We start from the raw sequence: 15,662 nt of genomic DNA, 5'->3' as shown, positions 1-15,662 counted from the left end.
GTTAAAGTGTTTATGAATAAACTATCTTATGAAGTAGGTCCCCACACCGGGTCTCAAACTTGAGTCTCCTAAATCATACATGACTGCGCTGACTACTGAGCTAAAACCAAGTGCATCACAAATGCGCAGACAGACCACTACTTATCTATACACCGATAACACAGAGACTGTACAGCATGTAACGTGTTGAGAAGAACTTCAAAGGCGATTGTTGCTTTGCACTTTTCATTTATTGCCTATTTTTTACAACCTAAGTTTGTGGAAAGGAGAAAGGGAACAACAGGTTATGGAGAGTCCCTTGGGAGCACTTTGCTTGTGTCAGTAGCTCAGCTTTATCTCTGGGGAACACCCCCAACTTTGGGAGTGATGTCCAAGTAAGGAAATGTGCATGTAGCAGGTGGATGTGACTTCCCTCGTTGAGATTTGCTGATAGACGTATCAGCAGAGCAGAAGAGAGAGACTGAGATAACGATGTAACCGACCTGCACACTGGTATTTGACATGGGTTTTTTTTCACTCAGAAACAAATAATTTTCAAAATATTTGTACTAAATAAATGTTTGTAAAAAACCCATTATTTGTGCTTTGCTGAATATCATTGGATTCAGGCCCCCCCTAGAAGGCATGGGCCATTTCTGTGGGAGTGTGCCTGTCTGTTTGTGGTCAGTTCAGCCTCTGACCTAACTGACTCCAGTTCTTTCTGTTATTTCCCTCAAGTCTATCTCCTTTTCCTTCTCCTTTCTGTACGTTTTATGGGGTACATTCATAAAGGCCTGGGATACATGTAGATTTTTTGCTCAAACATTTTCAACCCAGACAGAAATGCATTTGTGTGTAACACACATAAACACTTGTTGCTTATGGCCTTTGTGACAGTTGATCAATCTGAGGAATTTCCTGGATGACTGGATTAAGTTTAGTTGAAATGATGGAAAGGCAAAGGTATCACACCATTTGTATAGAGATGAATTCACAAGTCAGTTTCTGTCTTTGCAAGTAATCACTAACAAAAATGCAGCCAAGCAAGTTGTTAATTTTTTTGTGTTTGTGTTTGTGTGTCATTTTATAGCCACAGGTGAAGACTGATCATCAATCATGAAGGCTGTTTGCTGTTCAAAGTATACTGCCATCTCCCTTTTCCTGGTTGTGTTTGTCTTCATCCTTGTGCTTTTTAACATGGACGTCCTGGAGGTGAGCATTAGGTCTTGAGTGGAACTGCTTGAGGGGTGGACCCTGTTTGAAATAGTCAGATTTCAGGATATTGTTTTCATATGCAATGTGGCTTTGGATAAGTAATGTTCTTCATCAACATTTGTAAACAAATGCAATTTAAGGCAAATGGTACTTTTGCTAACAATCCTGCATTTGGCTGACAGCACCAACCTCTAATTAAAATATTTATATTTAGGGCCTGAGCCCAAAGGGCGAAGACCCTATTGTATTTTGTGTGTTTGTTTCTCTCTTATTATTCTTTATTACTACGCCACTTCAACCCTAAATTTGACCCCCTAAACATGCTCAAAAACTCACCAAATTTGGCACGCACATCAGGTCTGGTGAAAAATTTGATAAAATGTAAAAACTAACCCCCAAAGTGCCAAAATGTGCTCGAGAGCGCCACCTATGTATCTAAAATGGCCGCCACGGCCCCTAGGAATGTCATAGAGAGATCGAACCAAAACCCGTCTCAACTTCGTCTCATCAAGACCTACAAATCATATGCTGACACCCCTGACCTAAATCCAACAGGAAATCCGCAGTGCGCTCATCAAAGTATGACTTTGTGCCAATTTTGGACCTTAAATAAACGCTAGCCTCCTCAGCCAGCTGGTAAAAATATGTGCAGATATCGGCAATCGGCCACAATGAGCTGGAAATATCAGCATATCGGATATCGGCAAAAATCCAATGTCGTGCATCCCTAGTTAAAAGTTTTTACATTCCTAAAAATAGACTTGATGAAAATAAGGAAATTATTTTGTTTTATACACAAACTCATCAAGGGTTTTCAATTTACTAATTGAAATTCAAGTGAATGGGCCCAAACTTGCATGACTTTTATGACACAGGTGTGAGCAAGACAGACATGTCTCACCCTGCAGAAAATTCTCATCCTCACACCGTTGAGATTTGATGGTTCGCCATGACAGAGGAAGTTGCTATAACTTTATTGTAAATGCTCCCGTCTGCACCAAACTTTACATGTTTGATAAGACTCCCGGCATGAACACGTGTACATGACATTATTCCATCAGTGATGCAAACTGGCTGAATAGCGCCCCCTACGAAATTTCAGTAAAGCAGCCCCAACAGTGGGCAAAATAGTGGACAAAGGAAGTGACGTTTATCTCCTTGAACGGTCTGAAGACATTTACATGCCCGTCACAGAAACCCTTAGACTGTGCCGCGACCCGACATGCGCAAAGGCGCGAGGGCCTGTTCAATGCTGCTTGCAGCTTTAATTTTATATACTTTTATTAGTGTAATTGCTGCCCAGCAGTCACACTCATGTTCTTTTGCATACTCATTATTATTATTATTATTATTATTATTATTATTAATAATATTGTTATTTTATTCTGCATTTCTTTGCACAATGCTCATCTGCAACTCGAAAATCGTTCAACCAACACATACCATTCTTATATCAAACTGTGCAGAATTATGTGTAGATTATGCAATGACTTTGAATATTTAATGACTTATTGCAGAAAAACATGATTTTTAAAATATTTTTGTCACCTATCTCTTCATTGACTGTCATGAAGCCCATACATACAATGCAGTGGAAACTCCATTCACATGTTCAACTTCATTCAATCTCCACATGCTTATCACCCCTTTATGAACTCATGATTACAACACTCATAGTTTGACATACAACATACGTTAAGCTAATGAGCTGTTTTCATTTCCAGTGCGTTAATAACAGGCATCATTTAAAGTAGCAACTTCACGCAAGTTTCTAAATATTTACTTCAACATGCAAATGAACTGTAGTGGACTACATAATTCTAGGAATTATTTTTGAGTTTATGAGGGTGATTACAGACAAGTAGCAGCATTCAAATGCAAATATAAGTCACCCAAATGTTTTACTACATTGAATGCTTCAAATGCATATAATAGCCTTCCAAACTACTGAAAACACATCAATGCAAAACCAAACTAATCAATCATATGCATTGTCTTCAGGAAATGCTCTTCTAGTTTTTCATTTTATTATTTTCATCTATATTTTTCTTATTGTCAATAAGTCCTTTGAAAAGACCAAAACCAACAATGTTTTAGTCCATCTCTCAATACTTTCCCTACCCTGTCTATGACTCTCAGACCCAAGCCCATTAATTCCTGCTGAAGATGTACATGTAAATCTTTAAAAACAAGTCACAAATATCTACAGCTTTTTTTCCCTTTATCGAGGATGTTTGGAGGGTGTATGGAGTTGTTTTGAGCTAAGGCTGATGCTGTGACTCTTAAATGCCCTTCTCTCTTGTCACTTGCATACAATGACATATTTTTGAGCCAATCAGAGGCCTGTACCACGAAGCAAGTTCAACATACCCAGGATATCTTTTCGTTATCTGGCTTCACTGAGCCTAACATTGGCTGCCCAGATAACCAGTACTACGAAGCTGGTTATCAACCTGCTCAGTCAACCCGGGGTTTTCCTATCCAGCTATGGGCACGTTCATGTGAAAGAGGCAGGGTTTGTAATTACGAGCGACATCGTCAGAGCCATGAATGAAGTACCTCATGATATGAAGTGAAACGGTGATACCAAGTACTTGTGGGAAACTTCTGCTAAAAACAGCAAAAAAGTTATATTCAACCAAGTGCGATGTAAATGACAGCCTGTGATCATACAACAGAATAAGAAGATGCAGAAACAGTAGCAATAATTTCCACATAAGTAGGCTACGGCTTAAAATACATGTAGGAATTATTATATATATGACTTTAGTACAGAGAGATTTTTTTGCTATTTAGTTGGATGATGAAGAAACCATTCTGAATATGTCACATAAAAAAGAAACTTAAAAGTAATGTCAGACTGTTTCTGCTACTGAAGCAATTAACAGTGTGTGGATTATTTATTTCGAGTTATCATCACACAGTTGTCTCTGTTATTCTGAGCTGCAGTGGTGGAATCGGAGTGTAAAATCATCCACACTGTCAGTTATCACTCCAGGGATAAAATTGACTTTGCACAATTAAAATGCAGCTAAAATCATCATTATGTGATTATTGTCGTAAACGATCTCTCTGTTGGTTAGGAGCTCTGTTTTGAAACCAGAGTGGAAATAGAAAGTCTGGAACAATAAAATGTTTCCACTGACCTATTAAAATATATATCGCTCTTTTTACTCGTCACTTTATTGTAAACTCAGGACTTTTGTCCATGTCGGGATCTTGTAAGAATGATGACTCTTTTTTTTCCAGTGATCTGATTGGTCAGCGGTCGGAGTGTTGACAGGTTGTGATCAAATCCTCTGAAGTTAACCTGCTCCGGAGCAGGTTAGCTGTTAAGCATAAGTTACCATGGTGATGAACCCCAGTAAGAAGTGAACCAGCGTCATAGGACTGAAAACCCAGATTTAAACGTGAAGTTACCTCGCTAACCCCAAATCCTGCTTCGTAGTACAGGCCTCAGGTGCTGATGACATGGTTCTGTTGGTGGGGGTTGCTGCCCTGCTAGCAAGCAAGACCAAAGTGGTGCAGCTAACCCCTGTTGTGAGAGTATAGTGGAAATGTCAAATATCATCATGGTGCGGCTAAAACGTAGCTAAACGGGCCCATTGAAAAACTTCTACGGTTTCATTATCCACTTTCTTAAATCTACTGTAGTTTTTAGCCAACATTAGTCAATCAGTTGAAAATAGTGAATTTGTTGGGGACTATTCTCAGTGACAGATAAATATGCATTTGCTGCATTACCGAGTATTTATGGCAGCAGAACAGTGTATGTGGGATTGACTCTAAATTAACTACAATCTCCATGTAAATGGTAATAAAAGAACATGTCACCCAGTGCAACAGTGTGGCTCACTGATTAATTAATTGATATTAATCGTTTTTGGGCAACAATGGAGCTCTGTGGCACAGAGGAATAATGCACATATATCAGGCCTTTGCAACACAGACAATACTTGTTAGTACAACCACTTAATTCAGGAAACAAAAAACTGTATTAATTTTCCATCAGAATAAGTAGTATGAACCCTGTTAAATACACTGTTGTGTTAAATATTAACATCATAATCAAATTGTAACATTGTCCTAATTTGAAAATTAATTAAGAAGGATTTAGAAAAGGAGGAAAATTCCTCACTGAGAAATAACACACCTTAAATTCGTCAGCCTGTATAACTGCAGACAAGCAATATGAAAAGTAACATTTAAATTATTACTACAGTTGTTACTGAAATGGATTATAAGGATATTCTGACTGTAGTTTTCCACTCTTTCCCTTTTTCATGTCACAGTTATCACTGAGTGTTTGATCAGCTTCGCTCATCAACCCCTACAAATATTCAGTGATTTTCTGACGTGGGGCAGGAAAATTCTTCCTTTTGTGTCATTTAGTTCATCTGTCTTACATTAGAAAGTTTTTTATATATATATATCTTTGTCACATCACTCTCTTGACCCCCTGCCAGTTTCAGCATAAAACTATCACCACCTTCCCTGCTCCAAGACCTCACCTGCAACACCGCTTCTGCAGCTTCCAGCCACGGACCCCTGAAGATGCTCTGGAGGAACGCCTCCTATTAGACTCCATTGCTTGGCCTGAAACTCCGTCCCTGCCAGATCCTCTTTCCCTGGAGCAGACCACCGATCCTGCCCACTGCACCTTCACTATTCTCCCAGAGAAAGGTGGACAACAGTGGCATGTAGGGGATCAGCTGGAAGTTATGATCAAAATGTATGACTTCCACGGCTGTCCTAAGAAGTCTGGGGGAGATGTCTTATTCGCCCGTCTGCACAACCGAGTACTTGGTGCAGGTGTGGCTGGACAAGTGCTGGATCATCTCAATGGCTCCTACTCTGCTGTATTTTCTTTACTCTGGGAAGGAAGCGCACAGGTTGAGGTGATGCTAAAAACTATGATGTTAAATGTGATTGTGTCAATCTTCTAACTGACCATTAGCTAAGCCCCACCCCCCAGTTAGTATTGCTGGACTGGCCTATCGACTTTTTGGTTTTGCATGGCACATATGCAGTTTACAATGATATCGGGGGCAGATTTACTACTCAGAATCCTTAGGAATTTTCAAAATAGTGGGTCCTTTCTTTCATACAGTGGTTGGATTATTCTGTATGCTGTCAATCATTCTCATCAAAATCAAAATGACAGTCTACCTATGATGGCATATCTGCAAAAATCTGCAAAATCTGTACAAACAAGATCCACAAGTGTGGATGTAGAAGAGCTGCACACAGAACTCAAACAGCTGCGCATACATATTATTTTTGCGAGTGTTTTCACAGCACTCGTGTGCAAAATATCTCTGCATGCACAAGCAATATTGTAGCCTGCAAAGAGAAAACAATGCTTTGAGTGCAAGCAGAATCTGAAAGAGAGCGTGACTGTTATCCACGAGTGCACAGACATTGCTCTCCTGCTTGCAAAACTTTCATGTGCTCACTCGCAAGTGATTTTTCTTTTTGACAGTAAGTGGGTGGACCCAGTCACCATTGTATCCCTAAATATAATTGGTTGAGCGGGTCTGCCATCTTGGACAGCTAGGTACGGCAACACCATTTGGACAAACCACATAGACCAGTTCTATATGAAAAGTGCCCTGTGGTAATTTCTGTCCTGATTTGGCACTATATAAATACAATTGACTTGACTTGGCAGAGATATGTCGTCATATCTACCATAGTCCAGATTTGATTGCTAGCATAGGAGAGAGGTGCTAAACCAATTCAGCAATCAAAGATTTGATCCGCTCTCTAGCACCATCTGGAAAAGAAATATCCTGTTTAGCGTCATTTAATGTGGCAGTGGAAATTTTAAACACACTATGTCCAAGAGTAATAAATACCATCAACATATTGAGAAATCAGTTTTTTCCATCAAGTGGCAACTAATTTATTGGCAGCGTATAATCAAGCTAACATAATACAGCAGTGAGAAACAAATGCATCTAAATCTGTGTCATCATTTATAAAACAGAGTAGGGGTTTCTGGCACAACTTCACCTCCTTCCAAGGTGCACAGAAAAGGGAAAAAAGTCTAAAGAGGTAAAAACTCCAGCAACACTTATAATATATAGAACTACTTTATTGCTAGACCAACACTGTGACCCTGATGAAGGCCACAAGCTGAAACAATTACAATAAAGTTGTTCTATATATCACAAGTGAGTTTTGACCTCTTCATCATTTAACAAAAGCAAAGCAGGAGAAAAGGACATATTTTTATTAACAATACTTGTTTGAGCAGATGCCATTGACTCAAGATTCAGATTCAGATTCAGACAACTTTATTTCTCCCAAAATGGCAATTCGGTTTCACAGTCTACGTGGTTCACATAAATAGAAAAATAGAATGAAATAAAAATAAAATAAATACAACTCAGTCAAGCAGCAGCATTCCAACATGCACATCAACACATCAACATGTCAGTGACAACAGGTCAACGAATGGTACAGTTCACAGTTTACATGTTTATGGGGACTGGACCACATTTCATTTACTGCTGTCGGCATTTAGCACCCTGACAGCAGAAGGAATGAAAGAATTTCATTCCTCCTGCCACACCATGGCAGAAGCAGCATCGTCACACAAAGGAGTGCAAAAAACTGTGCAAATGTTCCCACAATCTGCATCACTGAATTGCTGACAAGTTCTTTCACACACAAATGTTAAAAACTGGTTAAAAGAGCAGTTAAAATCTGTTAGATACACAGTCAAGGGAATAGGTAGACTGCTGGGTTGCACACTGTGAAGCAGTGGGAGCCCAATTCGTCTGGATCAGTCAGAGAGTGGGAAATCCAAGACTTTCAAGTCTTTTCGACAAATATTACACATTACACAGTGAGTTGTATTACAAAACAGTAAAATTTGGAAACTAAGGTAAAAAAGTAAAAGAGAAAAGCATAGCCGAGCAGACCATAAACATCTTTCATGTCCTGGAATGCTTGGAGTCTGTTGTCATGTATAATGTTGTTAAAAAGATGAATACCTCTCTCTGACCAGTGGGGAAAGGTTAAAGCCTTACCACACCACAGTGATGGCATAACTGTTAAAAAGAGGACTACTTAGGCGACATTTACAAGGATGGTCCAATATTCTGTTAACATCACAACAAAAAATCTCGATTTCTCAGGATTTAGCAATGAGTTCAAAGTTCTCATAGTAAAAGCCCAGAAATAAAATTTGAGATCAGGTCAGTTCTGACCACCTGTAATGCAATATTTGATTCTGAAAACTTTTTTTCCAAACATGGTTATTGATAACATGTAATTTATTGCAATACCCAGCTGGTGGTGAGAGAGAAACAGAGCTGCAAAATTTGATCCTTGGCAAGATATTCTATAGGAAATGAGAAATGATCTGCTAGTATTTTATTGAGGTAACACTTTACAATAAAGGTACATTAATTAATATTAGTTAATGCAGTAATAAGCATTAACTAACGGTTAATCAACAGTTTACTAATGTGTCTAGTAATCATTTACTAATGGTGTTCATGTTAACTAAGGTGTTCATTTAGACACTATTTAATAGTGTATAAAGATGTTATTAACATTTGTTAATGCAGTAATAAGCATTAACTAACAATAATTTACAATAGGCAAGAAACTGTTAACAAATGTCTCTTGTTAACATTTATTAAGGGTTTACATGTTAATTAGGATACTAATTAATAGTAGTAAATGGTTGATAAAGATATTAATTAACATGTATGTCATGAAGTTTGCCGCTAAGCCATTTCATTAAGAAAAAAATGATTTTATAAATCTTTATTTAAGGGTAATGATTGTCCACTTACTTGTCCATGTTCAACTCATGACTTATATTTTGTAAAGTTGAGATCAGTGGACACACATCATGGTCTTCATGTAGAAGTTTGCTTGTTCCTTTATCTTCATGTAGATGTTCCTTAACTTATAGCCTATCATATCATAAATGCATAAGAATACTGAATAGTGTTACTTAACCACAATTAACCATGTATTACTGCCCATTGTGACCCTTGTAAATTTGAAACAAACAATCACACAGCTATTAGAGTGAAACATTTCCAACTGGAAATCAGTTGATCATGACAACCATCTGTTATCAACATGATTCATTCCAAATTTAAAAAGATGAAGACTTTATGCTTCATGTTTAAAGGAAATGCAATTACTTTCTTTGGAAAATGTAACAATTTTGGCGTTCTTTGAAAGGAATAATGAAAAAGTGATTCAACAATTTCACTGTTCTATGACAATAACCACAAAAAAGTTTTTCTCACAGACATGCCAATTGCATGTTATGGCTTTGATAAAAAATAATACATTTTGAATTAAAATCAAAGAGCTTTTAAGAGGAGTTAACCATGAAAAACATGGCTTTGAGTGAAGGGGATTTATGAAAAAGGGGACCGTATATTTTACCATATATGTTCTGCAATGTTTCTAAGACAGTATAATTACAGAGTAAGTAAACTGAAACTGTACTGTAGTGTTCTATAATGTTACGAATTATCTGTCCTGCTTAAAGTGAAGCCACCACATGTAGACAGCTAGCCAAACCCAATTCACAAACAACATGAGAGTCAGAATGAAGCCTTCAGCTCTAAATATTTATTGCAGACTCAAGGTGCATGAAGATGTGAAAACAGGGTGAAAGTGAAAGGACAAAATACAACGTAATTACTGTAATGTTTGCTATACAGAGATAAGTATCCAAGTGCACAAGCATGGTCAGCTCTGTGCTAAATCTTATGTAATGATGATCAATAAAAGGCTCATAACTAAATGAATAGTAATTAAACAGCTACATACACACAGCATCACTAAGGATGAAGGCTAAAATCTAAATATTAATTGTTAGTCATTGAAGAAACCAATATGGCTGAGTTAAACACTAACATAGAAACAATACTTTCTATTATGGCACAACAATACCTATTAGAAACAATATCTTCTTTTATGGTACAACTTTTACAAAAGTTTCATTAATACACATTGTTGAATTGATTATTAATAGATTCCAACTTACAGGCAATGCTTTCTATTGCACAACAACCAGGATAGCAGCGGACGAACATTCAGTGCTCTGGTTTGACTGAAATCTAACCTCCTGTGGCCAACATATGTTTTCTTTTCCTTACAAGGAAGTTTTCCCAAAAGGTTGTACAATTAACCAAATATAATTATAAATGCCTGGAGGGCAGGATACTAACTGAAGCATGACATTTTATTGAATAAGTATGCTGAAACAGGAGAACTGCCACTGAAATGTTTAATGACGTGTGAGACCCATCATCTTTGGTTTGCTGTTTATTCACCTGTCTGTCTGCTCTACAGGTGGTTTGTTAGCCCAACTGGGAACACCTGGCCCAATAGCGCCTGGCCTGATGATTTTGTGCTGAAGCATTAGGGAAATTTTTCAGAAATGTGCTCCTGGGGTGATCGGACAAATGGGGATGACAGCTGTGGTAACTCCCATGGTGGTGCAAAATTTTCACCTGCTTCCTCAGGTAAGCCTGCATTTATGGGGCGACCTGAAGGTGCCAGAGTGTGTAATTACTGTCATGGGGACGGTCATTGGAGTCGCGAGCTAAGTGTCATTATCCATCTGCATCTTTTGCCTTTGCCTCGTTCGCTGTTGTATGCTCCAGCTGTGCTATGTACTACAGTTCTGGAACAGAGACCATTGTGTGTGGATTTGAGTACTAGTTCTGATTCCCAAAACTGGCTCTGTACAGTTCATCACTGATGCTGCTATGTCATTGGCTGGTACTGACAAGCGTGTTACGATTAAGATGTGACACTGGTGCTAAACACTTATTTATTGTGGAGTTGGTGCTGCCTTTTTCCCCGAGGATTTTGTACTGATGCAGGGTATGGAGCTGGGCTTAATTCCTATGTTGTGCCATTATATTGTGCTGGATTGTGAGCTGGTACAGAGCATTGTTCCTGTCATAGTGCGTCCTGCACTGCTACTTGATGATGTGGTTATGATTTTGGGCAACAACTTGGCTGGTAATGCTGTGTTGACCGATGTGCTGCTGTCTCCTGTGATTATTTCCAAACTGCTAGCATCTGGGGGGCTGGATGACACTGCGCCGTGACATGTCCATTGACCCATAATGTTTCTGCTGCGGACCCACCTGATCCAGGTGTTTTCTCAGCAGTGATGCATGAATAGAGCTGTGACATGTCTGATCCAGACCCATCTGTTCTGGGGTATAGTTAAGGTCTTCCTCTGTCCGTTTCAAGGGAGAATAGGGTGAAGAGTCAGAGGGCTGACTCATCTCTGTTTGCTTTGTGGGATGAGGTTTTGCCAGCTGAAAAGTACAAGATGTTGCTCATGGGTACTTTGTCCAGGAGGATTTGCTGGTGAGGAAGTGGGTGCCCTGTGTTTTCGACTTTGTTGTTGAAGCAATTATTCAGGTTGTGAACATTTGGGGGTAAAGAAAACCTATGACCGTGTCCTGCGCTATTTCTTTTGGACTCGATTGAAATGTGATGTCTCCAAATATGGTAAGTCATGCCATACTTGCCAGCTCACTGGGAGGGTTGTTGAGCATTCTCTTCTTTGTCCCATTCCAGTTGTTAGCCAGCCGTCTGAGCATTTGACCATAGTTGGTGTAGCGGCATGAAGAAATATGGAAGGTGCACAGGCTGATATGAAGGAACTGCATGACCTTCAAACTGAGCACCACCAGTTTAGCCCTGGTGATCAAGTTCTAGCTCTAACCTGTAATGCAAGTGACTCTGTAGCTAAGGAAGTGAATGTTACTCCTGTACTTGTTATAGCTTCTGTGCTTTCAGATCCTGAGGTTCCTGCTGTGAGTTTGGATGGTGAGAGGGACCTTTAAAGCTCCTGATCCTGTCATATGTGGTAGGCTAAAAACCCTGAGTCTTAGTAATGTAATGTCCACACACTGCTTCATTTAGCTCTGGTAGATAAGATCTATCAGCGAGTGGTTAACGTTGGCAGGTTTATTACAGTACATTTCAGTTTATGCAAAACTGAAAAAAAAACACAATGAAAAAAATCAAAATTGCTCTTGTAACCAAGAATGAAAAAAAATAAAATAAAATGTCCTTAGTTTTTTTTAGTACAATGTATTTGTTAATGACATTGTACATGTCATCAAATGTTACTTTCTTTGAGAGTTCTCCTGTTTCAGTGTACTTATTCAATAAAATGTCACGTTTTAGTTAGTGTTCTGCCCTCCAGGCATCTATATTCTGTAATGTTATTTGGCTAATTGTACAGCTGTTTGGGACAGGAAGCAGGAAAAGTAAAAAGCATATCTTTGCCACAGGATGTTAGATTTTAGCCCAACCTCATCTGCTGCCATCAGGGCTCAACATTAGGGCTTGTCTGCTTGTCTGACGAGAAATTTACTTGCCCCACTGGACAAGTTAAAAGTCATAAACAAACAAACAAAAAAACAAAAAACAAAATGTGTCTTCACATTATATCAGGGTTTCCCTTAACATTGGCTGACCTCCCACCCCTCCTGAAAGACCCAAATAAAAACAAATGGTAGGCTCCCGCGTACTCATATCTGTGTTGCATGTACTGTATATGATGTATTGTAATCAGGGCTGTAGTGGAGGCTAAACGCACATAAATGCCATTTAGCCACCTTTGAAATTCAGAAATTGCATTTACACAAATTTTCCATCACTTAACAGCTATTAGCTCAAACTGGCTCCTATTGCAGTTCCTGTTGCAGCTTTTAGGAGCGCTCATTTTGTTTTCATCTGAACACTGTAGCCTTGTATCAGACACGGAGACGGCTGTTACTGTTAGCATAGACCAACAAACCACCACCTGCTCCTGCTAAATGGGTATTTAAAACAAAAGAAACCCTCTGTGCTGAAGCAGGCAGACTGGAGCCACTTTCATGAGACAGACAAATGAATCAAAGTTCAGAGGATCATATATGACATAAACTGACGTGCAACATCAAATAATAATGTCAGGCAAAGGACCACAAAGTAAGTAGCTAGAAAAGCTCTTCAGTGAAGCTAAAGTTTTACGTAGATAGTTACAGTTATTATGAAACACAGAATGCTGATTCATCATTCATCTGACTCATTCATGTATAAGTCAAACTTTTGTCTTGATTTGGCTTTAAGTTTGAGCAAATGAATTCCCCAAAAGTCAGTTTTGTTATTTTGTTATATTACAAATTAAAGTCTATATTAAAGACCATATAGACAGTGTGAGAATTGAGGTTTGTTTTTAAGATAGAAGCTGATTGATCCATCTATCATCCATAAGGCCTACGTTTATCAATGTGTTGTGAATAAATATTGTTTATTTATTTATTATTTATTTACTTTACAAATAAATATTGTTATTATTTACTTACAAAAATATTGTTAACATTTATTTATTTAAAATATTTAAGTTAATAATATTTATTTACCTAATTTATGTGCACTTGATTCATTTCAGCTCAGTGAAGAGAAATACACCCATGCAGACAACCACCTCACTGCATGCATCCATGACGATACTGTCAACACCACATATCTGTGACACGCCCGCCCCATGACAAAAGTAGTAGTTTCAGGGGCCTTACACCGTTTGGATGCTATTGTCATTTTTACCCAGAGAAGTGACTTTTGTGCCTGGACAAGTGCAAGATAAGTTTATTGTCTGAATGACAAGTACCTCAAAAAGTTAAAGTTGAGCCCTGTGCCATCCTGTTGTTGTGTCATGGAAAACATTGCCTGTAAGTAGGACTCTTAAATAAGCAGCTGGACTTATTAATAAGCAGTTCAACAACGTGTATTAATGAAACCTTTGTGAAAGTTGTACTGTGAAAGTAACTTTTGAAGGTATTGGTTCTATGTTAGTGTTTAACTCAGTCATGCTGGTTTCTTCAGTGACTAGCTATTGATATTCAGTATTTAGCCTTCATTCTCGGTAGTGCTGTGTGTATGTAGCTGTTTAGTTATTAATCATTTGTTTTTGAGCCTTTTATTGATAATCATTACACAAGATTTAGTACAGAGCTGACCATGCTTGTTCACTTGGATACTAACCTCTTAGTTAGGGAATACATGTTTTCAACTTTACAATAAGCATCACAAAGAACATTAATAAATGGTTAATTATGGTTAAGTAATGCTTATTCAGCATTCTTTTACATTTATGAAGTGTTACTTTTTCTCTTAATGAAATGACTTAGCTGTGAACTTCATGACCTACATGTTAATATCTTTATCAACCATTTACTAATATTAGTGCCTTAATTAACATGTAAATCCTTAATAAATGTTAACAAGAGACATTTGTTAACAGTTACTTAATACTTATTATTGTATAAATTAACTTTTAGTGAATGCTTATTACTGTAACAATGTAAATAATGTATACATTAATACCTTAGTTAACATGAACACTACCATTTAATGATTACTAGACACATTAGTTAACTCTTGGTTAATGCTTGACCAATGTTAATTAATGTACCCTTATTGTAAAGTGTTACTGTTATTGAGTGTTGTGCCATAATTGTCCATGGTGATAATGGAAATTGTGGGAAAATATTTGAATTAAGATAACAAAATTGCCTAAGGGTTAGGGTTTTTAAAGGAATATCAGTGGGAGGCTTTGCGCAGCCAGCATCTTATTCAGTGAACTTTTTTAACGTAACATGTAACCCCACAAAATAATGTCGTATGAAACATTACTTGGCCTAGGGCTACTACTGTTGGTAGTAAGCTCGTTAGCCAGACTGGTTTCAATCTGGTTTACACTTGGAAAAAAGTGTGTACCTTTAAGTAGTGTTCATTTTATTTGTTTTTAATGCCATGACAGACACCAAATAATGGGGTTGAACTTTGAACTGTTCTCTGTCCTATCAGGTGACACTGGTTCACCCCAGTGAGGCTGTAACGGTGCTGCACAGGCTAACCAGAGAACAGCCAGATAGGATTTATTTTCAGAGTGTCTTCCGCTCAGGCTCAGTCTCTGAAACTACCACATGTAATGTCTGCCTGCGTCCGACCCAGCAGCCACTTTGCAACTACACTGACCTCCACACAGGCGAGCCATGGTTCTGCTACAAGCCAAAGAAGCTGAGCTGTGATGCCAGGATCAGCCACTCAGTGGGAGAATTCAAGCAAAAGCTCAAGGCTAAGGAGGAGAAGCTCTTTCAAAGGTGAGTGAGCAGAAAGACAGGACTGGCATTTTGTTTGACTTCTAATAAATATGTATCTAAAGTTTTACTTACGTATCTCCTTAGTGGAAAACTGTGTAATTTCAGACAGTAAAGATTGAATCTAGAGATGTTTCCAGTATAAAATAATACCAAGTGGGAGGTCTCTGAGGTGTTTTTCACCATTCTGTTCCCATTTCAAATTTCTTTCTAAACAATATCCCCGATGTTATATATTGTAGAAACACAGGACACTGCAGGATAAAGTAAGGTTCCTGTAGAGTGAAGTTAGTCAGTTTTAATTAT

At 38.2% G+C, this 15,662-nt stretch overlaps 1 protein-coding gene across 1 annotated transcript in view; it reads left to right on the top strand.

Annotated features, from left to right (window-relative positions):
• The window catches only part of LOC137176041 (NXPE family member 3-like), a 55,571-nt gene that overhangs the window by 29,371 nt on the left and 10,538 nt on the right, over positions 1-15,662 (top strand). Inside the window, exons 2-4 of the mRNA XM_067582072.1 lie at positions 1,070-1,191; positions 5,661-6,092; positions 15,064-15,359. Of these exons, the coding sequence (XP_067438173.1) occupies positions 1,096-1,191; positions 5,661-6,092; positions 15,064-15,359 (824 nt within the window). The 5' untranslated portion in view covers positions 1,070-1,095. The remainder of the gene's footprint in view (positions 1-1,069; positions 1,192-5,660; positions 6,093-15,063; positions 15,360-15,662) is intronic.

Source organism: Thunnus thynnus, chromosome 23 (genome assembly GCF_963924715.1).
Source record: "Thunnus thynnus chromosome 23, fThuThy2.1, whole genome shotgun sequence".
Classification (NCBI taxonomy): Eukaryota; Metazoa; Chordata; class Actinopteri; order Scombriformes; family Scombridae; genus Thunnus; species Thunnus thynnus.
Note: the sequence above shows the minus strand (reverse complement) of the source record. Positions and strands in the feature narration are given on the sequence as shown.